Source organism: Plenodomus lingam, assembly GCF_022343315.1.
Source record: "Plenodomus lingam strain CAN1 chromosome Unknown contig_11, whole genome shotgun sequence".
NCBI classification, from domain to species: domain Eukaryota; kingdom Fungi; phylum Ascomycota; class Dothideomycetes; order Pleosporales; family Leptosphaeriaceae; genus Plenodomus; species Plenodomus lingam.
This window is the reverse complement of record NW_027093929.1, coordinates 480,610-506,636: the sequence shown is the minus strand read 5'-3', so window position 1 is coordinate 506,636 and position 26,027 is coordinate 480,610. Positions and strand designations below refer to the sequence as shown.

General features: G+C 52.1%; 9 protein-coding genes across 9 annotated transcripts; 4 read left to right on the top strand and 5 right to left on the bottom strand.

Moving 5' to 3' along the window:
* The first annotated feature begins 557 nt into the window (after positions 1 to 557).
* Positions 558 to 2,765, top strand: IAQ61_000581 (uncharacterized protein). The gene is made up of 5 exons (XM_066094730.1): positions 558 to 852; positions 921 to 1,019; positions 1,076 to 1,394; positions 1,456 to 2,047; positions 2,106 to 2,765. Exons 1-5 carry the CDS (start codon positions 728 to 730, stop codon positions 2,513 to 2,515), a joined length of 1,545 nt encoding a protein of 514 aa, XP_065955038.1. The 5' UTR covers positions 558 to 727; the 3' UTR covers positions 2,516 to 2,765.
* Positions 2,766 to 2,849: 84 nt separating this feature from the next.
* Positions 2,850 to 4,298, top strand: IAQ61_000580 (uncharacterized protein). Its single transcript, XM_066094729.1, has 3 exons — positions 2,850 to 3,088; positions 3,203 to 3,889; positions 3,993 to 4,298. The coding sequence occupies exons 1-3, from the start codon at positions 2,984 to 2,986 to the stop codon at positions 4,290 to 4,292; spliced, it is 1,092 nt and encodes a 363-aa protein (XP_065955037.1). The 5' UTR covers positions 2,850 to 2,983; the 3' UTR covers positions 4,293 to 4,298.
* Positions 4,299 to 5,065: 767 nt separating this feature from the next.
* Positions 5,066 to 7,115, bottom strand: IAQ61_000579 (uncharacterized protein; the record flags this gene model as incomplete). Its single annotated transcript, XM_003842717.1, has 3 exons — positions 5,066 to 6,772; positions 6,828 to 6,910; positions 6,989 to 7,115. 3 exons carry the CDS (start codon positions 7,113 to 7,115, stop codon positions 5,066 to 5,068), a joined length of 1,917 nt encoding a protein of 638 aa, XP_003842765.1.
* Positions 7,116 to 8,063: 948 nt separating this feature from the next.
* IAQ61_000578 (uncharacterized protein) lies at positions 8,064 to 8,533 on the top strand (the record flags this gene model as incomplete). The annotated part of the gene is made up of 2 exons (XM_003842718.2): positions 8,064 to 8,255; positions 8,342 to 8,533. Coding segments are annotated over 2 exons (384 nt in total), but the record flags the coding sequence as incomplete, so codon positions are not given.
* Positions 8,534 to 9,498: 965 nt separating this feature from the next.
* IAQ61_000577 (uncharacterized protein) lies at positions 9,499 to 12,311 on the bottom strand (the record flags this gene model as incomplete). Its single annotated transcript, XM_003842719.2, has 3 exons — positions 9,499 to 10,962; positions 11,051 to 11,845; positions 11,904 to 12,311. The coding sequence occupies 3 exons, from the start codon at positions 12,309 to 12,311 to the stop codon at positions 9,499 to 9,501; spliced, it is 2,667 nt and encodes an 888-aa protein (XP_003842767.2).
* A 269-nt stretch (positions 12,312 to 12,580) lies between these two features.
* On the bottom strand, positions 12,581 to 15,128 carry IAQ61_000576 (uncharacterized protein). The gene is made up of 4 exons (XM_003842720.2): positions 14,576 to 15,128; positions 14,359 to 14,509; positions 13,032 to 14,283; positions 12,581 to 12,977 (listed from the first exon to the last, which is right to left on the bottom strand). Exons 1-4 carry the CDS (start codon positions 14,736 to 14,738, stop codon positions 12,936 to 12,938), a joined length of 1,608 nt encoding a protein of 535 aa, XP_003842768.1. The 5' UTR covers positions 14,739 to 15,128; the 3' UTR covers positions 12,581 to 12,935.
* A 74-nt stretch (positions 15,129 to 15,202) lies between these two features.
* On the bottom strand, positions 15,203 to 17,276 carry IAQ61_000575 (uncharacterized protein; the record flags this gene model as incomplete). The annotated part of the gene is made up of 5 exons (XM_066094728.1): positions 17,157 to 17,276; positions 16,724 to 17,109; positions 16,019 to 16,630; positions 15,533 to 15,706; positions 15,203 to 15,429 (listed from the first exon to the last, which is right to left on the bottom strand). The coding sequence occupies exons 1-5, from the start codon at positions 17,252 to 17,254 to the stop codon at positions 15,203 to 15,205; spliced, it is 1,497 nt and encodes a 498-aa protein (XP_065955036.1). The 5' UTR covers positions 17,255 to 17,276.
* A 142-nt stretch (positions 17,277 to 17,418) lies between these two features.
* IAQ61_000574 (uncharacterized protein) lies at positions 17,419 to 20,855 on the top strand (the record flags this gene model as incomplete). The annotated part of the gene is made up of 3 exons (XM_003842722.2): positions 17,419 to 17,584; positions 17,633 to 18,098; positions 18,152 to 20,855. The coding sequence occupies exons 1-3, from the start codon at positions 17,455 to 17,457 to the stop codon at positions 20,853 to 20,855; spliced, it is 3,300 nt and encodes a 1,099-aa protein (XP_003842770.1). The 5' UTR covers positions 17,419 to 17,454.
* A 416-nt stretch (positions 20,856 to 21,271) lies between these two features.
* On the bottom strand, positions 21,272 to 24,124 carry IAQ61_000573 (uncharacterized protein; the record flags this gene model as incomplete). The annotated part of the gene is made up of 5 exons (XM_066094727.1): positions 21,272 to 23,356; positions 23,409 to 23,822; positions 23,873 to 23,924; positions 23,975 to 23,993; positions 24,055 to 24,124. 5 exons carry the CDS (start codon positions 24,122 to 24,124, stop codon positions 21,272 to 21,274), a joined length of 2,640 nt encoding a protein of 879 aa, XP_065955035.1.
* Positions 24,125 to 26,027: the final 1,903 nt, after the last annotated feature.

Below are 26,027 nucleotides of genomic sequence, written 5' to 3'. Positions count from 1 at the left end.
TGGCCGTGGCCTTTACATTGCATGTATGCCATTCTAGTAACAGGAACTAAGATCTATGGTTTTTTTCTGCGTCCCAGAAGCACAGTCGTAGTTACGAGCTTTACCTTGTAGTTTGGTAACGTGAAGGGGACCACGGAAAATATCTGGACGAGAACAAGGCGCAAGTGAATTACGGATGGGTGTCAGAGGTGTCTGATGTCAGTGCTATGGAAAAAAGAGAGACTGGTTGATACATACGTAGATGGGTAAATAGAGTTTGGTAAGAGCATGATCAGGAGCAGCAGCGACTTAGTTCTGGAAGAGTGGTAGAGGATGACGAGGCGATCTAGGTAGGCAGTTTGTTAGGCTGGCATGGAGTCTGTGGTAACTGAACTGAAACTGACTCTTGCATCATTCATTCATTCATTCACTCATTCACTCATTCACTCAGTGTGCAACCCCGCGCCTGTCAGGCCTGTCAAAAGACTAGCACCTCTCGCCTGGCCGGGGTTGTTGACCTTGGCGTCTTTTTGCAACTCCACCCCCGCCTGCAGAGCTTGCTCCCGAGGCTACAGGGCCTGGCCTTGTCAGCCATTTCCCCAGCTAATTCCGCGCGCGGGGGTGTGTCTATCTGTCTGTCTGTGTCGTGTACAAGATAAAAGGGCGCGGCGTTACGAGTTGCCTTTGTTGACTTTCTTGATGTCCTTGTAGCTAGCTACCACATCTTTTTTTTCCCCTGGAATACACCATGGCTGAACCACAGACGAGACTGTCAGCGGAGAAGCGTCCGGCGAGCCAGAACGAGGAGAGCCAGGATGAGCTCAAGGAAGACGCGCATCAAATTGCAGAACGAGGACACGCTGCCACCGATATGTAAGGCCATGCATTCCCATATCCTTGTGGAACCTTTCTTTCGACCATGGCTGACCCTTGCTACCTAGCTATGGAAACGCGTTGATCCACTTCGACCCCAAGGCTGAAGCCCGCCTGCGCCTGAAGATTGACCTGTACATCATCCCCACCGTTTTCCTCCTCTACCTGTAAGTCTTGGATATACGCAACCCTCAATCATCCTGCCTTCTCACACCTCTCCCAGCTTCTGCTTCATTGACAGAGCCAATATCGGAAATGCACGCCTGGCAGGTCTGGAGAGGGATCTCAACCTCACAGGCTATGACTACAATCAAGTCCTCTCCGTCTTCTACGTTTCCTACATCATTTTCGAAATTCCTTCAAACATGTGCTGCAAATGGATGGGCCCCGGATGGTTCATCCCCCTCATCTCGCTAGGATTCGGTGCAGCTTCAATCGCGACGGCTTTCGTTGACAACATCGCCCAAATGTGCGCTGTGCGTTTTGTCCTTGGCATTTTCGAAGCTGGCATGCTTCCAGGTGTTGCCTACTACCTCAGTCGCGTTCGTAGTCTCCTTTGTATACGACGGAAAAGAAAAGAGAAATCATACTGACGGATTACAGTGGTATCGTCGTTCCGAACTCGCGTTCCGCCTTTCACTCTACATTGTTGCAGCTCCTTTTGCGGGCGCTTTCGGTGGCCTCTTGGCCTCTGCAATCCTTACCATGGACTCGTTCGCCGGAGTCACGCGCTGGCGTATGATCTTCTGCCTCGAAGGGATCGTCACTTGCGGTCTCGCTCTCATCTCCTTCGCCACACTCACGGACCGGCCTGAGACTGCCCGTTGGCTATCTCAAGAGGAGAAGGACTTGGCTATTGCGCGCGTCAAGTCTGAGCGTATCGGCCAGGGCGCTGTGCTTGATAAGCTCGACAAGAAGAAGACGCTTCGTGGTATCTTCAACCCTGTCGTTCTCGCAACCTCTTTCATCTTCCTGCTGGACAACATCACAGTCCAAGGCCTGGCTTTCTTCCTGCCAACCATTGTTCGCACAATCTATCCCACGAGCAGCACGGTAGCCCAGCAATTGCGCACTGTACCACCGTACATTGTGGGAGCCTTCTTCACTCTCCTCCTGCCGTATATCAGTTGGCGAATTGACAAGCGAACCATTCTCATGATTGTCTCTGCTCCGTTGATGATGATTGGTTATATTAGTGAGTACACACACACACGTACACGCTCCTCACTTCAGCTCCTAACTCCCTTTTCTAGTGTTTCTGGCTAGCAAAACACTCATGGTCCGCTATGGAGCCACCTTCATCATCGCCTCTGGCGCCTATTCATTCGGAGCTCTCTGCAACGCCCAGGCATCGGCAAACGTCATCTCCGACACCGCACGCGCCTCGGCCATTGGCACGGTTGTCATGTTTGGCAACGTGGGCGGTTTGGTCTCCACTTGGAGTTTCTTGCCGTTTGATGGGCCCGACTTTGTGATTGGCAATGGTCTGAACCTGGCTACTAGTAGCACGATTTTAATCTGCAGTGTTGCAGTCTTGCTCTGGATGAACATGAGCAACAGCAAGCGAGCAAACGTGAATGTGGACGAGGAGCTGGCAGGCAAGTCCAGTGAGGAGATTGAGGACCTTGACTGGAGACATCCATCTTTCAGGTGGAGGCCTTAGGATGTGAACGCAGGGACCAAGGTATATATATGCGTATAGAAGAGAATTTGGCGGCGACTACCGATCTTCGAGATAGAGTATCTTTAAGCATCCAAGCAAACCACGTTTTCGTGTCGTTCGATTGGTAGAAGTAGTTAATATTATCATCACACTTGGGTGGAGCGGCACCCGAGGTCATCGATAGCCCATGACGTTAACCATCTGATCTGGCTATGCGAGTCGACTGTGGTACCCTCCCCCTGGTCTGCCCCGCATCTCCGTCATTCCCCAAGGTACAAGCTCCATGACCTCGGCTCGTGTCCCCGGCGCGGCGTGTGCAATGGCATCATTCACTGAAGATTTCAGCTGTTAGTAAATTACAACTATCATCTTCGCCCATGAGTTTATAACTTCCATATAAATGCGTTGAAATATCTCCCTCCAAACTTTGTCATATGCACTGAACCCAAGGTCCATTGCCCCCTCATCATGCCTTTTGCAATCGCCATCAAGCAGATTGATGGCAAACCGGGTCAAGTATACTATCCACTCGAAAAGATCACACTGCCCGAGCCTCAGCCAAAAGAAAATGAAGTCAGTCTTACCCTTGCTTTTCTCCACATCCACATCTTCCCTCGATCTCTCAAATCGCCCCCCCTGCCCCCCCCCCCTCCCACACACATATACATCTCTCTAACCACCACCCAGGCCGTCATAACCCTCACCGCCGCCGCCCTCAACCACCGCGACCTCTTCATCCGCCAACACCTCTACCCAGGCACAACCTTCGGCGTCCCCCTCCTCGCCGACGGCGTCGGCACCGTCTCCACAACCGGCACCTCCCCCACCGCCCAATCCTGGCTCCACAAACGCGTCCTCCTCAATCCCGGCAGCGGCTGGACTTGCAGCCTCGAGGGCCCCGAACATCCAAACGGCTACGCCATCCTCGGTGGCACAAACGCATACCCAGCCGGCACCCTCGCCGACTACATCACCCTCGACACCGGCCACCTCGAACCCTGCCCGGACCATCTCAGCGATGCAGAGGCTGCGGCGCTGCCGCTTACGGGTCTGACGGCGTGGCGTGCGTTTTGGGTGAAGAGTGGGAATGCGCTGCCTGGGCGGAATATTCTGGTGACGGGGATAGGGGGCGGTGTGGCGCTCATGGTGTTGTTGTTTGCTGTGGCGCAGGGGTGTAATGTCTATGTGACGAGTGGGAGTCGGGATAAGATTGAGAGGGCGGTTGGGTTGGGGGCAAAGGGTGGGGTTGTGTACAAGGAGGAGGGGTGGGAGAAGAAGTTGCTGGGTTTACTTCCGGCGGAGAGGAGGTTTGTGGATGCTATTATTGATGGGGCGGGTGGGGATGTGGTTAGTAAGGGTTCGCGGTTGCTCAAGGTATGCATCTCTTCTTCCTCTTCCTTCCTCCTTTCCTTCCTCCCTTCTTTCCCTCCCCCTTTCCCCCCTCTCCCACAACCCCCCCAACTAACCCCCCTCTCAGCCCGGCGGCATCATCTCCATCTACGGCATGACCACCTCCCCCAAAATGGACTTCCTCATGTCCGCCGTCCTGCGCAACCTCGAAGTCCGGGGCTCCACCATGGGCTCACGCCAGGAATTCGCTCAAATGGTCCAGTTTGTGCGGGACAAGAAACTCCGGCCCATTGTCAGTCGCACCGTGCACGGCCTGGATATCGCGCAGATTGACTCGTTGTTCGAGGAGATGAGGAATGCGAGTCAGTTTGGCAAGTTGGTGGTTACGTTGGGGAGCGGGGGGGAGGGGGTGGGGAGTAAGTTGTAGGGTTGAGGGGGGATTGGGTTGAGGATGTATATATATATTCGTATCCTCAGCAAATACACTTTCCCAATACTGTATGCTCTGCGTTTCCATCTCCTGGGATCCCCCTCACCTTCTCTAATATAAATCATCTCTACCACCCACATACCCATCCGATGCGACCAGGACGAAAACAAACCAGCTCACCATCGCTATCCACAAAACAAACCAAGACCAAGCTCCAGAGCAAGACCCAAACGAGGACTATCCCAGCAGCCCTGCTTTGACAAAATCTCTCATCCATCCAACAGGCTAAGACACCACTCCGACTCCGAGGCTACAATGACGAGGAGAGGTGGAAATGAAGAAGGTAATGATACATGAAGATGGAACATGCTGAGATGAAAACAACACGCGCGCGGGGGGTGGGAAATTATTAGGTAATCCTCATATCTTGCGTGAGGGAAAGAAAAATTAAATTAGATTGGAAGAAATAGGGCACAAAAAAAGGTGGACGTGTGCATGACACGCGTGCATAACGCAGAATGAAAGGCGTGCATTGCTGTTGATGGGATCGAAATAGAACGCCGGATGCGCTTTTGGTGGCAAGCAGACACAGCATACGCACGGTTTGTGTGAGCGGGCGGTGGGTATCCCACGCATAGGCGAGTATAGACGTGGCCGTGGCCGAATTGTATCTTATGATGACTTTTCCTCTGGTTTGCAAAGTTGCGAATGCCAAAGACTGTCGTGAGGGTCTCGATGGAGAGCATCGATCCCGTCAAATGACAATCAATTCAATCGGCATCCGACTCATCCGACCCATCCTCATCACCAGTCCGCAGACTCCTCAGACTCTGTGGATATCTCAGCGTGTCGGCGCTTGGGCGCGGACTCACGTCGACAATGCTGCTGTCTGGTGTCCAGTGCGAGCTGACTTCCGAGGTTGTCGATCTGGTGGCCGTGGTGTACTGTCGGAAGCCATTGGCCACGATGTCTGACATGTCGACTTCAGAGTCGTAGTTTGGCGGCTCGGTGGGTGCACCGGAGCGATAACTGGGTAGGCTGTCGGTCCGGGATAGTGGCCGAGATGGGATTTCCGGGAGGGAAGTGGGCGGATACGTAGAGGCAGTGGATAGCGGCGAATAGGGTGCGCGGGGTGGTTGGCGGTGACAGTGGCATGGCGCGTGATTGACTATTCTGCCTTCTTCGGCATCTCTGACAAGATCATTGACAATCTCATGGGCTACTCTCAATTGCCTAATCTCGTCTTGCATGGCCTCCTCGAGCACCCCTTCTTGTTCTTGGATCAGTGCACGCTTCTCTTCATAGTCGACGATGCGTTCAGAATCCTTGCGGCGAGAGGCCCAGTTTCCACGCCACCAGTTGCGCCATACATGTTGGCGGGCGGCACGACGGTAGGCTTGCGCATTCAAACGCTCTTCTCGGGCGGCAGCGCGCTCGGTGCGGGTTCGTAGGCTGGCGCACTTGTGTCGGATTATTGCCATAAGACAGCCACAACAGAGAAGACCGAGGGTAATTTCCAAGGCAAGTAGGCAGGGTGACGGTCTTGGGGGACGGGGTGGAAGTTCCTCTGGAGCTACGGCAGGGCAAGAAGAGCCGTCTCCAGAGCAGCCAAATCGCACATTGGGCGCCCTGGTTTCTGCTGGATTTGAAGACGGAAAAGCCACCGTGGACGCTTGAATGGGTGTTGCTGGCTCGACCTGCAACCGACCACCAGACATTTGTGTTGCGTGGTCATGCGCGTGAGCAAAGACTTCCTCCGGGCGACCCATGCCTGGTGAGTGGCGATTGCCGGTTTGGAAATGAATGTAGGCAACTCTCCACGCGCCGTGGGCTTCGTGAGCAATGGTCTTGACAATACAAGTGAAGTTGTCACACTGGTTGAGTTCTTCGGTAAACGTCTTAACCTGTTTCCTCAGTTGCGAGTTCAAAAGCCTCTTCTTCTCAGTGACAAGGGCTTGAAGTTGCGCAAGTTCGGCTTCAAGGGCTTTGAGCTCGCGAATCTGATTCTCCAAGGATTGGAGTTCAACCTCGTTCACCTCTGTAATGGTATTCGGTAAAGACAGACGGAGAGACTGTGGAGGTTCACGCCAGGACTCGGCAACTTCTCTGTTGCTGGCAGACGGGTTGGGAACCGGTTCAAGCCTGAGCAAAGAGGGAGGTGAAGTGTGCTGTTTGAAAGAGATTGTAAAACCAGATGGTGTTGTAGTAGGTTTGCCGTCAATGGCTTTGATGTTCACTGTCACCACTTGTGCAGCTTCGTCCAAGTCTTCGTATCCGTGAAGACAAGCCGACTCCCATTCGAGGTCCAAGTCGTGCTGCAGGAACCATGCATTCTGCTGGAGATTGGTGACACCCGGGTAAGAACCGTAGCCAGATGCGAAATCACCGTTCCACTCTTGGGGAAGATGAAGACCGTTTAGTGTAATGTTGGAAGAGCCACAAGGTACATCGAGGGCATGGCTGGTGAAGCTCAAGGTCTAAGGGCGGGGTGAGCTACAAGTAGTTATTTTGGGTGCCTGAAGTGGGCCTTACAAGAGACTCGTCATCCTGGCCCGTGTGACCACAGCCAGTGCAGGGGACATTGAAGGTTGCTTGCGCGTAGTTTTGCTGGAAGTCTGGAGCGGTTCAGCAGATGCCCAGTGGCAACGAAGGCGAACATGAGGAGCTTGAGTGGTTATAAGAGCGGGTCGCACCTAACTGTAAGAGCTTGCCTTGTGGCCGGGTAACCTCACGATGATCTTGGCTTGGGAGTGCGACGGAGAAGACGGGAGCAGCCCATGCGCAAGCGTATAAGAGTTTTGATCTAAAAGACCGCCGCATACTGGCAAATACACGAAAAAACAAGAGTGAGAAGCAGGAGAATGCCACAAAAGTTCAACGGTACAGATGCACACTATCCACTGGTAAAGACAAAGGGATTTGGAGGACGGCAGTGGGAACACCTGTCGTTCCCAGACGTCGAGAATCAGGCACCAGTCGGAGTCGGAAAACGGAGGGCGATGAGGATGGGAGGGGTGGCCGCGTAGAGAGTCGACTGCGCCACGCTGAGCCTGAGCGGAGGTGGTACGCCTTGCGAGATGTGGTCAGGGTATAGTTAGTATAGTATAGTATGGCGCATCAATGCACTGTGATGAAACGTGATTGTTTGTGCGGGCGGAGGGACACTGGTTGGATTTGGAACGATATGCGAAGGACGATGGCATTGAATCTGTGGCGTGTACCGATGTCCGTACCTCTGTATGCCGAGAGAGACAGATTATGTGTCAGGTTGATCTGCTTCCTCCCCATAAAAGAGCGGTTAGCTTCCCATTCACATTGGGGGCTGAAACGTGCCCTCTATAGGCGATGACTGATCAATTGTTCTGTAAAAAAAACATTCCATGAGCACAACAGCAATGATGGGGAGATGAGGAGATGATGGTTCAGCAAATCGCGACCCAGATCCAATCATCTCTTGACATGGAATCAGGAGAATGTCGTGTCCGATGAGACGTGGATGCAAGTAAAAGCTTGGTAGGCCGATCAAGCGGAAGAGAAGGAACCTTGGAACGGTTCAAGGGCGGAAGTCCGCTAGTTTTGCCAAGACTTCGACTACCACGAGAACTAGCGTCTCGATGATGCAGTCAGTCAGTGAAGGAAGCCCCCAACCCACATACCCACACCCACACATACACATACACAGTCGCCATGGTTCGTCATGTCCAATCCTACTCCCAGCTCTACCCATCTTCCCAAGACCGCGCTGACCCCTCTCCCCCTCGACCATAGCTCCCACTAGGCCTCTTAACCGCCGCGACGGGCCACCCCATGCTCGTCGAGCTCAAGAGCGGCGAAACGCTCAACGGGCTGCTTATAAACTGCGACACGTGGATGAACCTCACCTTGCGCGAAGTAGTCCAGACCAGCGCCGACGGCGACAAATTCATGCGACTGCCTGAGATCTATGTGCGCGGTAGTACGGTGCGTATATATTTATACATATCCCAAAGAGGGTGCTGGGGTGCGTCACACATGTGGATGGAAGAGTGCTGATTTTACGCTACCAGATCAAATATCTACGGGTCCCAGACGAGATAGTCGACGTGGTCAAGGAGCAGCAGGCCAAGGACCAGGCGAACCGAGGCGGAAGAGGTGGCATGCATCAACGCGGCGACCGTGGCGATCGTGGGGGCCGGGGCATGCGTGGACGCGGACGGGGTCGTGGTCGAGGAGGAGGAGGTGGTGGTGGTGGCGCTTGAGAGTTCTCTACGTTCTGGTCATACCGCACCGCCGTTCAAAAGAGTCACGGCTGTGAATGAAGGAAAGGAAAATATACCCACGAGATCGAGCGATAACATGACGACTTTAATCTTCACACGATGAAACGCTGCCGCCATGTGCACCTAGTCTCTTCGCGCGACAGTCGATGTCATGACCGCTCGACTTTGCCCCTCTGGGTCCTCCACGAAATGCATAACACGGCCTGGTGCAGCTACTATTTCAAGATATTGCCAGATGATCGCTTTGACCGTATCAACAGCCACACTATTTCACCCTGGACAATTTCCCACAAGGACCTGCTGCCTCTTCCTCTTCCTTCCTCGCATACCCGGCCCCCACCCATCCTCCGCCACCCTCTAACTAAACACCTACACACATACAACACACATACCAATCCCCCCCCCAAAAAAAAGAATCAATAAATCTCAGAATTTTCATCTTCAGTGATTGACATATACACTAGTCTTCCGCCCCACTGCACACACTTCCTAAAGTGGAGTCATTGTGCGTATACTCGCCGCGGGACCCGCCCTACACGCGGGATAAAGTTTCGAGGTTCTATCCACGACAGGTTGTATGGATTGATGTATGGGATAGGACAGAATAGGACAGAATAGGGAGCCCTATGCTCCCAACAAAATGCTTCACAAAACGCATGGGATGAAATGGTATGGATCCATATATAACACATCTACCCCCAACATCATCCTTCCCATTATCAGTCGAACCCTCTATAATCCATTCCCTGATGCATCGTCTAAATGTCCAGCTCCCAGTCCAAAAAACCGAGTCCAAGAGTTTCAAGACCGGTTGGAAAAATCGTGATGACAAAGTATAAAGCGTCCTCGTGACTTCAACGGCTTCTCTGATTCTTGTTTCAGATACGGACTTGTCTGGTCGAGGGTATGCCTAGCTTGCTGCGGAAGAGCTTTGGAATTTTTGTTCATTTAGCTTGACCGCCGCCAGCACCAGTACTACCACTACTAGCAAATACGCGGCGCCACGCAGGGAGAGACGATGGCACACGAGCAGGAGTAGAAGTAGGAGCAGGAGCAGCAACAGGAGCGCGAGCAGACATTCCAACAGAAGCAGAGAACCTACTTTCGGCAGGACGACCTCTACCTCGGTCGTAGGAAGTTGTACCCCTTGCTACACCTCTTTCTCGACCACCAGCGCTTCCACCATAACTCCCCACGCCCGCACGCCCTTCCTGACCACCACCGCTTCCCCTCCCATAACCACGACCTGACCCCTCATGCCTTGTCTGACCCGAAGCAGCAGGCACAGGCGCAACCGCCGGTACAAACATCGACACAAGCGTAGGCGCGACCAACCCCGCTCCCTCAGCTCTCAATCTCGCCTCCATGGCCCTCAACCGCGCTTCATGCGCAATCATCCTCTGCTCTTTCCTTCGCCGCCTCTTCTCGAACCTCGTCATGGGCGGTGGAGTGGCCTCCCATGATGGCGTGGGTAGCTTGTAGTTGCTAGTGTTGGTGGGTTGTGTTGTTGCGAGTTGTTGCTGATTGCTGTGAGCTATGGTGGGACGGGGGATTTGGCGCGGGGGCTGCGTGGGCTGCGTAGGCTGCGGGGGTGGCGGGTGTGGTGGATGTGGGTTTGCGAAGGGGTTAGGACGAAAGGTTGATATTGATGGAGGCTTTGCTTCTGTGGTGTGGTCGCGGGGGTGGTGATGATGGCGGTGGTGATGGGCAAATTGCGCGGGGGTTCGGTCCTCCTGCTGACAGAAGATGTCTGGCTGATTTCGGCGCGGGGTGAGGGGAGGTCGAAATTCGGGTGGAGGAGGAGTGGGAGATGGAGAGGGAGAAGAAGAAGGTGTGGGCTGTCGGTCATCGGGAGTATATCCTGACATCGTGACATCTTGGTGGGAGATATCAGGATGGCGGTCATCTTGCCAATAACAGGCATATTGTTCGTCTTCGGGGAGTGCGGTGTCCAAGTCGTCTTCAGGTTGGTTGACGGATCGTACACGTAGAGAGTGGCCGATGGTATTGTGGGTATTCAAGCTGGATGCAAAGCGTGGACCCTCCCTTCCACCATGTTGACCATTGCGCGTAGGTAGACTGTGTGTCTTAGCCTCTTGTCGTACGTCCTTGCCACGGTTCTGGTGCTGGGGTGAGCGAATGCGGATCGAGTCGACAGAAGACTTGCGAGAGTGAGATTGTGTCTCCAAAATAAATTTCTTACCAGCCTCGTTTTCGATGTCGTTGTCTTTGGAACGGTCAACGTTTCTGCTGTCATGATTGGCGCCAGGGTTTGTGGAAGGGTCAGCCCGACGCTGATGATACCTCTGCCAGTATTCTTCTCTGCCTAGCTCAGTCGTATCGTGCGTACTGTAGTCACTATCCGCGACATTATCAGTATTCCAGCTATTCTTATAGCTTACAGAAACCTACAAGGTGAAATTTAGTTATTGTCCCAGCGCGCTACAACTACCGCCAAAAAAAGCAGAACAAAAGCACACGCTGTACTCAACGCACTCTTCCAATCCGTGGTCGATCTCTTTCTCGTTCATCAGAGCGGTGGTCAATCGGTACTTCGATCTCGTATTCCTCCTCCTCTACCCTGTGGTATTTATCGACTTCTGCTCGTTCATCGCGGGCGCGAGCGGCATCGAGCATGAAGCGTACTGTACCATCTTGGCCACGTACACCAATGGCTGATCTGGGCGGTTGGTGCATGCCAGGTGATCCTGTTCCCGGCGTCGCAGGCGTGAGCGGGCTTGTCGGATCGATGCCGTTGCGAGGCTTGACGCCATTTCCGGTACTCTCGGCGCCAGAAGCAGCTTCGGATGCGTAGAGGGTATAGCGAGGGATGTGAGCAGCAGCGGCCTCCTGGTTGAGAGCAATGCGGATACTGATGAAGTGTTCGAGTGTGTACAGTGGACCAACGGAGGTTAACCCACGGTGGTGTGTGTATAAGTCTAGAAGATCAAGTAGCGTTTCCATGACCTCTGCTCTGGTAGTGGCCCACTTGCTGTATCGCACTTCCCCCGTGTCGACGTAGCGGGTGGCATCCATTCCATGCAGTCTCGCTGCGAGCTCGATACAAGCAATGGCCAGAGTAGGCGAGGTTTGTTTGAGTGGTGCAAAGGTACGGTAGAGATCGATGCTGAGATTCCACGCCGTTTTGGCCTGATTATTCACGTCAAATTGGAGGGCTCGCGCGAGTTTGACCATGAGCTTTTGGGGGTATCGGTTGCGGAAGTCGAAACCAGCGCTTTCGAGCATGAGTCGCTCAAGCCCAATGATGAGCTTGGAGTGGTTTTCAAAGCGCTGCATCTGCCGTCAGTCTACCATGTGCCAAACATAGATCACATAGCTGTTTTCATACTGGATCGTCGCTGCTCAGGCTATCCGCCGGGCTGACCTTGAGATTCCAATGTGCACAAAGTATCTCTTTGCTTTTCTTCAACGTGTCCTCAATCTTACACGCTGTGAAGAGGGCTGCCGCCGCCGCATCGGCCCAGTTGTACTCGTTGTCTCCATGTAGCAGCCGGAACTTGTGGTAGTAGATGACGGCCGTGTTGAAAGTGCGAATGGGCAACTGCAGCGCTCGCCGGACCTGGTCAATCCAGGTTACGCCTTGAAGGCGCACTGAATCCTCTTTTGCATCGCTCATGTGTACGTCGGCGAGGCATCGTTGTATGCGCGACTGCAAAATGTACGGCTTTGCGATTTCAATATACGACGGATGCGGACCGACACGTTCACGTTCAGATGGGGACGCTGCGGGCGCCATGAGTGCGACGGCTGTGATGTATGTTCGTGTTGTGCGAGCCCTCACGTCTGCAGGCTTCAGGCGGTTGGTTTATACTGCGTGCTGGCTGAACAACCCTACCATGTCAAGTTTGTCGCATTGGGGAAGGTAAACACGTTAATCAGATCGGGGTCATAGCTCAAATAGTCACTCGGATATCCGCTTTTCGCATCCCAACAGAGACTCCACCACATCGACTCACAACTGCATACGTAAGCGTTACCGGTACCACCCAACGTCGCTCACATTCTCCACTAGATGGCCAGCTTTTCTCTCGATCATGGTTTATAGGTTCAATTTTCACTTTCTGCCATTATCTCTATTTTCCAGTATATTCCAGTATAGAGCTATGCCACCATCCCTCATTATCCTCGTCAGCACAATAGTATCCAGTCCCGTCCAGTAGAATGCTCATCAAACCGCCAAGCCACTCCTCCTTGAAGTACTTGGGGGGGTATAATCATTATATATAAAAGAGGCAGGGAGGGAGGTGAACCACCGAGCTTGAAAGGAGAACAAGATCTTGAACTCCAGAAATGACAAATGCAAAGATGAATATCGCTTCAAAATGCGCCCCTCGGCGCCGAGAAAGGGAAAGGGAATGAATTAGGCTGGTGCTCGGTTCTTGAATGTGAGCAAGCAGTCATCCTGTCAGATGTTAGCAGTTGCATCCATAGCCGAAAGTGAAAAGGGTTTACTGACCATGGGGAAGATAGTGGCAAACACCTTGATCACCTCGCTCTTGTCCGTGACCTTGTGGTCCCAGTCGAGCATCATGCTGGCCTTGCCAATCATCAACATGAGGTTGGCCTGCGCATATGTCTGGCCCAAGCAGTAATGCGGCCCAGTGCCAAATACAAGCCAATTCTTAGTTTGCTGGTCAGCATTACCAGTGATCCATCGCTCAGGCTCGAAAGAATCCGGGTTCGGGTAGGCGTCGCCATCGTGAAGGGCCATGTAGGTAGTCGGGATAACCATGGAACCCTTGCGAACAGTGTAGTCAGGGGTGATGGGGAAGTCTTTCTTTGCGAGGTAAGGAACCATGATGACCGGGGGCCTGTAGCGAAGAGTCTCCTTGACAACAGCACGGGTCCACTGAAGCTTCTCAATGGCATCGAGCGAGATGGGAGCGTGAATGTCGCCGTTGCGAACCTTGATGTTCTCCTCACGGACCTTGTCGAGGTATTCGGGTCGGTCAGCCATGATCTGGAATAACCAAGTGGCCGCCGAAGAGGTGGCATCCTGCGAGGCGAAGAGGAAGGTAAAGATAGTCATGGCAATCTCGAGATCGCTGAACCAGCGAATGACCGTGGCCGGTTTCTCGGAGTCGTCGACCTTTTCGCCAGCTTCGATCCTCTTGCGGTACTTTTCCGACTCGATCATGTTATCGACCCAAAAGTCAAGAATGCACTCCTTCTTGCCACCCGCGGCCATGCGGACCTTGCTCTTCGCGGCGCACTTGGAAAACTCGTCGAGGACCATGTCGGCACACTTCTTGCCGTACCAGCTCTTGGTGAAGGGCAAGATGATGGGGAAGTTGACAAGCTCAAGGGCAGCTGTGATGAGGTAGTAGTCGTCGGCAATCTTCTTGACAGCCTGTTCCGAGCAGTAGTGTCCGACAAAAGTCCTGCAGCTGACCGCAGTGATCATGAGGCGGAACTCCTGCATCCAGGGGACGTGCTTTCCCTTGTTGTCTTCCTGGGAAATGCGGACATAACGCTTGAAGAAGCTGTTGTAGATTTCCTCTTGGCCTGGGAGGTATTGCTCGAGAGCCTGGCGTGTGAACAGGCTGTTGAGACCCTTGCGGTAATCCACATGGGCGCGGCCATCGAGGAAGACCCAGTTCTCAGGACGGAGAATCTTGTAGGCGGCGTCGACAACGCAGGGCTTGACAAAGGCGGGCGAGTTGAAGATTTTGCGGGCCATGTCGCGAGTTGAGGCAATGACCACAAACCTGTACTGCTGTTAGTGTGCGGACGACAGGGGTAGGTGCGCACAGTAGCGGCGCGACCCATCTTTGGGCGCGTACTTGTGAAAGACGGAAACGCAGCTGAGAGGGCCTGACAGCCATTTTTCGTGGTACTTTTTGAAGTCTGGGTTGACAGACTCGAGAAAAGGCCCAATAAAAGGCGCCTTCCATGCTGGGCCGACAATTGAGCCTTTGTTCCAGATGTAGTTGACTGCAGCAATCTATCAGCGAGATCCGGCGCAAAGCGGGTGCAAGGTGGAAGAAGAGGCGGCCGTACACTGATCATACACGACGGCGGCGACGAGCAGCGTCAACACCAGCTTCAAGCCGGTGAATCCGGTGAAGACGGAGGAAAGGAGGCCATTGGAGTCGAATTGCTGTAGCACCTGAGCCACGTTGGCGTCAGCCATGGGCGAGACGAAGCTCGCGTTTACCGCCATTCTTCAAGCCGCTGGGGTCGCGTGGGTGGGGGTAATGAACGTGTGTTTTGTGGTGGAGAGAGAAGGCGTGGGGAGTCGCAGGCTCGCAGGATCGCAGAGTCGCAGAGTCGGAGGTCAATCGACGACGCCTTTCTCGAGAAAAGCGCGCAGGCCGGGAGGGCGAAAAAGAGGGAGTTTGATTACTTCTTGGCAAAGATTTGGCCACTGCAGGTGATGTGATGTGATTGACTGACATGGCTCCTTTGCCATTTTTCGGACACTAGCGCCATTTGCTCCTAGCCCGCGATCCGGCTGGCGGAGTTAAGCCATCCGCTCGATGTTGACATTCATTGTGGGAGGAGGGGGGAGAGGAGGGAGTGGAGGAGTGGAGCACTGGAGAAGCCGCAAAACTTCCGGCTCTTCCGCTCCATCCGTACTGCTTAAGCCATGATAGGTAGGTAGAGTAACATAGTAGGCAGGGCCCATTATACGACAAGACGTCGCTTACTGACTTCTGCCTGCATGTTGAAAAAGGGGCCGTTCTTTTTGTTGGTAAACGAATCATCAGCTGTCAAGCCGTCGTGGTACGGTACGAGGGCTGTTGTTTCACCCTCACTCACTCTCAACCGCCGTACCTGATCTTCAGGCACACAACAGAGGTGCACAGTAGTAGGTACCGTGTAGGTCCCGTGTACAGAGGCTATGGCTATGGCTATCGTATAGTGACATACTCTCTCCCTAGAGTACAAGTAATTAGATAGTCAGGCAACCTTGTGCTGACTCATCGAGTCGCTAGTTGGATCTAGGTTACTAACGAAGGGCCACGGTCCACGGTGTAATGATGCCGTAGATCTCGATGGTGACAAGACACGACCATTCGTCCCATGGCAGAACCATGTTCCAATGAGCTCGTGTTTCTTGACCGCTTCCATCACAAGCTCTATATGTGTCCGTGAGATTCATAGCACCGCAGCAGTCATCTCTATGTCCTAATCATGTCTCGTACCTAGCTGCATTGATGTACAGTACAGCCACTGCATACCTGTCCCTTGTACCGGTACGACTCAGCGACCTGCTCCTTTGCACTTGCGCCCTGGGGTTGGCCTGCTCGAACCTAATCGGCGCCATGGCTTTTGGCTTTTGACTACGACCCCCACCGACGGTAAATAGCAACATGCACCGCAATAGACTTCGAGCATAGAGTCCCACTCAACATCATGCCCAGACGAGTCCTCCTATGCGGTCAGCGCGAATAACGTGTGCAAAATTACAATCTCATTGCTCCCCGGGCGGCAGAAAACTGTCAGTGAGGTCGCGAGGAAACGGCGACAGCCCATCATCTACATGTCTAACTCGAACCATGCAGTTACTACGCTCATGAAGGAAAACATGCACAGTGTTCCTCATAGCTTCAAGTACATGTTGAATGCGCTGAGCTACTAGCTGCCTACCGTTCTCGTTTCCTTCCTCATTCAACGCGCTCATGATGATGAACTCGATATTCAGTTTGCGGCTAGCGCCAAGCAAACTCTGCACGTCGAGACCGAGAAGATTGTCCCTTATGGACTCCAGCAGTTGCTTCTCCTTCTCCGGGCACTCCTCCTCGCTGCTAATGTCGGGAAGAGCTATCCCGTTTAGCTGTTCGGCTTTTATACGGATCTGTAGGTTACAAACATAGTCGCCTGGAAGGAAGGGCGGCTGGAGAATCAGGTCTTTAGGCATAGAAGGTGGTGTGCCATTCTTCCATTTCCTCATGGCATATCCGGTATGCAACTGTAGAAAGTTACGTATACCCTGTTCGACCGTACAGATCGAGAAGGTGTTCCTTGTGTAATACACTTTTTGCAGCTCGAAAGAGATCTTGACACCCACGTATCTGGGGTTGAAGATGTGACTGCTGGGAAGCACCATATCTGCATTGGATTAGTCTTATCGGAAAGTTGGCCAAAGACTCAAAGGAAAAATGTTTTCAATTTTCTAGAGAGTGGGAATGCTTCCAAACGTACCGGAAGGGGGCTTATAGGTGTGGTCACGTTTCAGGCGACCATCTGGCGTTTCGATAACCTGATCCTCGTACTCGATATCTTCGTCGTCATCATCAACATCTGCACCAGAATGCTGCTCAGAAAGTACGACTAAAGCAGAGTCCTGGAACTCTTCTCTATCATACTTGCGGGAATGATAATGAGGTCCCACAGGTATTGGTCGATCTTCGATGCAAAGATGTTGATACACAAGACCTCGCACCTCGGTTGGCAACTTTTCCAGCATCATCGTGGCCAATTGGAGGCAATCTGCTCTTGCGTATCGTATCAAGGACTCCCGCAAGTCATTACCGGTGGCAGTCTTGGAGAGTTCGCGATGTTTGAACTCAAGTTGCTGCTTTGAAAATCTGAGTTAATTAATGTTTGTTACGTGGCAGTCTAGTGTATATCGTACTCCAGACGTCTCTCAGCAGCCTCAACACTCAATTGCGACCATAGGTAGTCCATGCTGGTGTTTGGGCCCCTTATATCTATCATTTGACTCCGACTCATGAAGCCTCAATATCGGTCTCGGGTAGGTAAATACCTAGTGTCGGCCACTGGAGACGCCATGAACCAAGTTAAGCGAGCCATGTCCCTATTGGCCACCGCACGACGCGTCGACTGACGCGTACAAGGCACTGCACGGTGTCACGCCGCTGCACTTTCATCCTAGATGAGCGTCGTGGATTGAATCATCGATATGGATTGACATGGCCACAATCAAGGCCATCGAAGGCCGTTCAGTACACCAGATTCAGTCTGGCCAGGTTATTGTTGACCTGCAGTCCGTCTGCAAAGAGCTTGTCGAGAACAGCATCGATGCAGGCGCCACTGCCATCGGTGAGTATACCCCCACCCGATTGATGACTGATGGCTGATTGCGTGTAGAGGTGCGCTTCAAGAACAATGGGCTCGATTCTATAGAAGTTCAGGATAATGGTGCAGGCATCGCACCGGCCGACTACGAGACCATCGCACTCAAGCATTATACCTCTAAGCTGGCTACTTATGACGATTTGTCCTCCCTCCAGACATTTGGTTTCCGTGGCGAAGCTTTGTCGTCGCTATGCGCCCTCTCGCATTTTCATATTGTCACCGCACGGGCGTCGGATGGACCAAAGGGCACAAAGCTCGAGTTTGAGCAGTCAGGCAAGCTGAAAGACACATCTGTGGTGGCTGCGAAGCAGGGTACAACCGTTGTGGTCGACACGCTCTTCTACAACCTTCCCGTAAGGCGGAAGGAGCTCGAAAAGAATATCAAAAGGGAGTACAACAAGGTTCTGCAGCTACTGAATGCATACGCATGTATTAGCGTAGGCATCAAGTTCTCTGTGAGCAACATGATGCCCAAGGGGTGAGCATGTGCGTTCTACAGACACAACTGGATATTTGCTGACAGTACACAAGAAAGAAGACAATAGCATTTTCTACGAACGCAAACCCCAGCACGAAAGAAAACATCTCCAATGTCTATGGAGCGAAGACAATTGCCGCACTGATACCTCTCAACCTCAGCTTCGAACTAGACCCCTCAGCACAGCCCGGTGCCACTCAAAGTGCGAAAAACTGGAGCACTCAGGAAGACCCTGGCTCAAGCACCGTGAGAATAGAGGGCCATGTATCGCGTCCTGTGGTAGGCGAAGGCCGACAGACGCCTGATCGCCAGATGTTCTTCGTCAATTCGCGGCCTTGCAACCTACCACAAGTGGCCAAGGCCTTTAACGAGGTCTACAAGTCGTTCAACATCACGCAGTCACCCTTTGTCTTCGCCGATATCAGACTTGATACAAACGCATACGACGTCAATGTGAGCCCAGATAAGCGGACAATCATGTTGCACAATCAAACAATGCTACTCGAGAACCTTAAGAATGCCCTTCTTGAGTTGTTTGAAGGTCAGAATCAGAGTGTACCACAAGCTCAACTTCTTGGCAAGAAACCAATAACATCAACGTTCAAACCACCTACTATACAGAATCGTACCAGCACACGTTCAATAGACGAGGACCAGGAAAGCGAAACAGAGAACATGGACAGCGTTCCAGAGGCAATAACAAGGAGTGCTAATGTAGCTTCTCCGCTAGAAAGCCCGGATACACCTGGTGCAAATACTCATCCAGGCTTCGTCAAAGCAAGTCTCATTGAACGCTTTGCCAGTCAGGATGCTCAGGATGGAAACATTCGTTCGCATCAAGCAAGAAAGAACAGCCCTTTCCCAGAGCCTTGGAAAACCATTGAGCAAAAGACAGTCCCCGTAATCACTAAACAGCACTCTGTTGCCGAGGAAGCTCTTGAATTGAGCAAAACACTTGATAGTAGATCTCTATCCCCCATATCTGAAACGGAACAGCCGGCTTCAGATGTCTCAATACGTCTTTCACAACCTCCCAAAGCTGTGCAAGATTTTAATGCTCGTATAGCATCACAGCAGGCTCATCGTGCAAAATTACCTGCGGCACCGTTGCGCACATCAGTCGAGGAAGAGACGGAACCTCCTATTTCAACCGTGAAGCAAACAACCCACAAGGCTCTTTCTCAGAGTAGCATCCAGAATGCCTTTGATCGTATGCGACCAATGCGAACGCCTGTCCAGCAAGCTACAATCACAATAGGCGATGCCACAACTGTTTCCACAATTGGCACATCGAGCCAGACTCTAGCTTCGAGGCGTGAGAGAGTCTATTCTCCTAAATTCTCATTGTCAGGCAAACCTTTGAACCAGACTCCCAAGAAATCGTTCCGAAAAGGGTTAACTGGATTCGCAGCGCCAGGGACACAAATCGAGAGCAGCGAGGATGAGGATGCTGGCGGACGTGAGGATGTACAAGACAGTAGTATGGTCGATATCTTAGCAGGTTCACCATCGCCACACAAGCGACTACCACCCAAAGCCTTTGAAGCGCCACGTGCTGATGACACAATGGAGTCTTCAAGCACTCCGTTGAACCCTCAGATAAAGACAGAAGATGAGCCTAGTGAATCTGATATGGATGTCGTTCAAGAAGACATGGAGGTACGCCCTGATTTAGAAGAATCAGATGACGAATACATCGACGAGACAGAGAAGAAAGCACGAGAGGAAGCAAAAGTTGCGCAAATGATTGCAGAGGCCGAAGAGGCTGCTGCTCAACCTACGCAGGTAAACCTCAAGCGAGCAAGCAAACTCTTCAAGGCCACGCAAAAGAAGTACTGGACCGTCCATCTTGAGCGTGTCGTCGAAACGGACATTGAAACAATCAGACGACAGCTTCGCAACATCGAACCCATCGGTCAGTCGGTACCGTCCAATCTGAACGAACTGAATAGTCTCAGCCCGGAGGCTGGTCCTACCCAAGAAGATCCTGAAGAGCGCCTCAGCCTCACTGTGACCAAATCCGACTTCAGTGAAATGCGCATCATCGGCCAATTCAACTTGGGCTTCATCATCGCCGTGCGCCCTCCAACCACTACATCCCCAACCTCCGACCTATTCATCATCGACCAGCACGCCAGCGACGAAAAATACAATTTCGAGCGCCTCTCCGCAACAACAACGCTTGTTTCCCAACGTCTCGTGCACCCGCACCCCCTCGAACTCACCGCCGTAGAAGAAGAAATCATCCTAGCAAACCAGCACGCACTCACCGCAAACGGCTTCGTCGTCGAAATGAACACCAACCCCAATAACGCCAACGACAACAACAGCCAAGACGAAGCCGGCCATCGTGCAAAACTCACCGCCCTCCCCATGTCAAAAGAAGTCACATTTTCCCCAACCGACCTCGAAGAACTCCTCGCCCTCATCTTGGATAATCCCCCTTCCTCATCCACTTCAACTTCCCCACACATCCCACGGCCCTCCAAGGTCCGTAAACTCCTCGCTAGTCGCGCCTGTAGGAGCAGTGTCATGATTGGCAAGACGTTGCAGCCCCCGCGCATGCGCGAGATTGTAAGGCACATGGGCAGCATGGATAAGCCGTGGAGTTGTCCCCATGGTAGACCGACGATGAGGCATTTGTTTGGTCTTGAGAAGTGGGTGGGTTGGAAGGAGGGGGATGGGGTTTTGGGCGTTGATGGGCTGCCTCGGGAGACGGATTGGGCGGCGTTTTTGGAGGGGAGGGGGGGTGGCTGATGTGGTATAATTTTATTGCAGTTTACTTCTTCTCCTTCTCCCTTGGGTGTGTAGAATAGGTTTCTGTTTGCGTTTGTTGGGGTTTGGATTAACGTGGCAGGTTCGATGTAGTGGTTGGTGAATCCTGGGGATTGATATTGGCATGGCATCTTATTGGCGTACATGTATGTGTGTATTTGTATATGCAGCGATGGTGGAGGTAGGAAAGACACATGGCATCGGCAAATAGAGAGTATCAATTGACGTCCAAAAATGCGATGAGATCCACCGAAAAAATTGCATTGAGCGTAACACTGGCAACACCATGATTACGCCATCTCATCCACATAATCTACATCATCACCTCACATAACAAACTAGTCTGAAACACACAAACAGCCCATCAACCATGCATTCATCATCGTCAAACTAGGCAATTAAATCTTATACACCATACCCTCAGAATACATGATTTTATTCGCCAAACTCAGCTTCTCCAACGCCTGTTCCGCCTCATCTGCTCCAAACGGAGTGCGTCCAGGCCCCGTGCCCAGCCTCGAATTGACAGCGGCAACGAGGGGTTCGACATCGGCCGAATCGCCGTCGAATAACGGCGTGTCGATGAGCTGACCCAGCGCCGTCTGGAAGAGTTGCAGACGGGCGGGGGAAATGTCTTGAGACTCCTGGGACTCGGTTTGTGTGGGCGGGAGTTGCGATTCGGGACGTGAAGAGGCTGCGCTGACTTGTGAGGAGGGGCCTGTACCTGTCCCTGCCCCTGTACGGGAGGAGGACTGTGTGCGAGCGGTTCTTTGGCTCGTGCGTTGGGTTCGGGGTGTGACGTTGTAGAGGTCTTCATTTTCGTCGTCTTCGGGTTCGTCGGCTTCGTTGTCTTCGGCGGCTGGAGTGCGTGTCGTGCCTGTTCGCTGGCTGCGCGTGGCTGGGCCACCTGTTCGACGGGGTTGTGTGGTTTCGGCTTCATCGCCATCTTCATCGTCATTATCTGAGGATTCGCCGTCGGTGGACATGGCATCTGGATCGCGGACTGTCCTTCGGCGCTTGCGACGGTCATCTTCAACTACCTCCTTGAACAATGCGAATCGCAGAATTTGTTCCGCAACATCGGCATCTTTTTGTTCGACCCGCTTTGACAGGCGGGCCTTCGCGTGGGCGGTTGAAAGACGGATAAGTGTTTCGAGTGTACGTGCTGTTATCGGCGAGGTCCGTCGTGTGCCAGCGTCTAGCTCATCGTTTCGCAACGCAGAGTAGACAGCTACGATATGGTCTGCTGCGCCCTTAGTGAGGATCGGCTTCTCACGTTTGGCGTACTGGATGTACTTCTTGATGAAGGGAATACTGAGGACCTCGGTTCTGCGCGCAGAACCCCTGCCTGTTGTGATGGTCACGCCAGAGTGAAGCATGGGATTGAACTTCTCATACTGCTCTGTAGGCTTGTTGGCATCATCGCCATTCTCAAGACCTACACCTAGCAGCTGAGCACCCTCCTCTCGAACGGGGGCGCCCTCCTCGGTACCAGGCTGGCGATAACGGTGCATGCGCAGAACATGTTCTGATATCTGCCTGTCGCGTGCATCCTCAATATCATCTGTTACAACGAACAGCAAATCGAAACGGGAGAGCAGTGAGTCGGGAAGGGCAATGTTGCGATGCGGGTCCTTGTGAGTATCGTATTGGCCAAAGATGGGGTTGGCTGCAGCGATGACACTGCAACGAGCATTCAAGGATGTGTGAATGCCTGCCTTTGCGATGGTGACCGTTTGCTGTTCCATGACTTCGTGGATTGCAACTCGATCGACATCAGACATCTTGTCAAACTCATCAATACAGACCACCCCACGATCGGCGAGTACCATAGCACCAGCTTCCAGGCGTCGCTCCCCGGTCTCTTTGTCGGAAGTAACCGCAGCCGTCAGACCAACACCGGATGAACCACGACCAGTCGTTGCGATGGCTAGAGGAGCAGTGTTTAAGACGAATCGGAGCAATTGTGACTTCGCTGTAGATGGGTCACCAACCATGAGGATATTAATGTCTCCTCTCAGATGAGTGCCGTTTTCAAGGTTCTTCTCTTGACCTCCAAGTAGTAGTAAGAGAATAGCCTTCTTGATGTAGTCGTGACCGTAGATGGAAGGAGCCAAAGACTGTGAAAGCAGCTCAAATACTCGTTTGTTCTTTGCCAGTTTGTTGATATTGCGAATATCCATGTCTGTAATGTTTACCTGAGCAATACCCCCGCCAGATTTGGAAGAGAGGAGAATGACGTTATTGGCAATAATAAGCGTGCGGAAAGTTGAGCTGCCCGCGCCAGCATTACGGTTTCCCAGCGATCTGTAGATACCGACGAGTTGAATGCGATCTCCGGGCTTGACACGATCTACCAGATCATCGTCCATTATGACATCCACAGAGCGAGGCAGCTGTCCTGCAGGAGCACGTTCTGGCATTTCCTGGATAGATATGGTTTGGTGGTCGCGGTAAATGGAGTAGCCATATTCTGTAATAAGCTATGCCTGGTTAATTTCATGAGTTGTAGTTTACGATCGGGTGTATACATACTGGGTTTCCTTCGTCATCTTCGGTGGGGTACACGCTCGTACTCGCTGCGCCCGTGGTCATTGTCTGATCCCTGTATTCCCTGGAGTGGAATTTCCCCTTCGTCTCGTTGTAGTGGACACTCTTGACCACCTTTGGTCGTACGAGCGATGTCTTGGTCACGATGCCCTCAAGTGAGACCATATGGTTCAGCTGATTGGAACTGAGCGTTCGAGGGTTGACGGAGTATTCGCCAAAGCTACCGATGTAGGCGCAGTAGTATACCACATCGTCGCTGGTCTCGGATTTGGGTCGATCTGGGAAGGTGCGTACAACATCCTTAAGGGCACGGTCGAAGGCTTCGACGAATTCGAAGGGCTGATTCAGGAGGCCGTCGGCGAGCTCACGGTTATGGGAGCGGATCTCGTCTATGCTAACCTACAGTCCGTTAGCGTAATCATGCATGCTTCCTTCAGGGAACATCTTACAGTGAGTCTCCGCTGTCCTCGGTTCAGCATAAGCAGTATGTCGGGTCGGTAACTATGAAAGTGTCAACATGCGGCAGCAGAACAGTAGGGATTGGTGTATACCTGCGTCTCGTGACATCGTCTTTTTTTACATCTTTGTCAGTATTACAGCTCAATTCTACAGTCATTGACTGGCATCCTACCTGGATCGAAGAACTCCTGTGCCAATCGCACCCGTCTGAGCACCTCTTCGTCCCGAATTATCTCGGCCATATCGTTGTAACTATGGACGTCGTGGGGTGTCCCGTCGTGGCAATCCTACTGGCAATGCGACAACAGTTCGATGTAGTTCAAATGATGGCGTCGCTGCAAATACTGGGCTCACTGGGACCGACTGTTGTCACGTTGCTAGGGCACACGGCGTTGCAAACTACAGAGGGGCAGATTCTCGCGTCGACGCCAACATGTCTGTGCGCGACGTCCATGTTCGCGCGTCTCACGCGTCGAGGCTCCACTCAAACCACTTACATGTCCTCATCAGGGCTAGTACTATGTATCATATTCTTCAGGTGTCATCTCACCCGCCGTCGAATGCATTCAACATAGGTCTCTGCAACATTCTCGTTGAGATGGTTTCACCGTGTAAAGCATGGGCGTCTAGATGTGGTACAGCCCTCACAATGCACTGCCAATTGACCTCGAACTCATCCATTTCAACACCTCGTGAAGGACCGGATGACAACGCGCTGAACACCTCCATCCAACTGTCAACCTTTGCGAATGTTGCATTGATCTGTTTTTGGCACTATCTGCACACAGAATTTACAGATTTCGCATCCTTGAACTGGATTTTAGCCCACATACCGGTACCTAGTCCGACACCATCGAGGGTGCCTCTGATGCTACCCTGAAGAAATCCAAGCGAGTTGATGTCGTCGTCAACAACGCAGGCAGGGGTTACAGCGGTCTTTTCGAAACCCGATTTGACAAGCAACTTCGAGAACAATCGGAGATCAACTTTTTCGTTCTCATAGATGTGACAAGGAAAGTGATTGGAACCATGCCTAGCCTTAAGAGTGGTAATGTGATTCAACAAGCGGCATCTGTTGATGCACAGATCGATGAGTTCAAGACTATATGATTGAGCATAAATCTGACATTCAAAGGTGTACCCAACTTTTCCATCTACTGTGGCAGTAAATTGGCTGCCAAGGGCTTCACAGAGACGGTGTGCAAAGAAATTAAACACGAGTAAAGCATCAAGATCATCTGTATCAAATCAGATAGCTTCCGAACAGACTGATCCAGCCACAGTATAGGGCTCAGTGATATCTGGCACCCTGCTTACGACCACATGGATGATGGCAAGGCTGCACAAGGTCATCACCATGCGCAAGCTGGCAGCCCAGCCAAGGCTACCAAGGTGTTCTACGGTATGATTTGGCCATCATGGATGGCCCGCTACTCCAATTTATTGCCGGGACTGATGCATAAACATGAAGCTCGAAGCCTATAACAAGAACGTTAAGAAATTTGATAATGGAGCAACATTACCGTACTAATATCGATGGCTATGAAGTGCCAACGTCAGTCTTAAAATTTTGGAAGTAATCTGTACCTCACTTTGATGCATATCTGTTCCACCGAAGATGGAACTCCGGAAATTCAACGCAATTACAATTGCCTATTCTTAATCCTCGAAATTGTGCGAGCTGCACAGTCCAGGAGCCGTAAGATATTCAGTTAATCTTCACAGGGCGCTTCACGGTTACCTGTATCTCGAAGATCGTTCGCAAACGACACAGATCGTTCACATGACCTAAATGGATCATCAAGGACTGTCTTCACACGCCTTGGAGATGCCTCAGCCCAGTCATGTTCGCAGGCACCTGCATGTACCGTTTGAATTGTCACGTTCCCTCGGCGTTGGCATCACCTGCTCGGCTCAGCACAGGCAATGTGAAGTATCAAAATGAACGCCAGTAGCAGGCATGATTGGGTACAATCAGGTGTGTTGTGTGATAGATATTTGATAATGTTCGAGGATATTTGTGGATGGATAGCTATATGTCAAATAACTATAAGTTTATCATACAACGATGCTCTATCATCTCACACTACAAATGGTCGCGTCCCAAAAAGAAAAGTTGATGTTGCAAGGATCGGAAAGGAATTC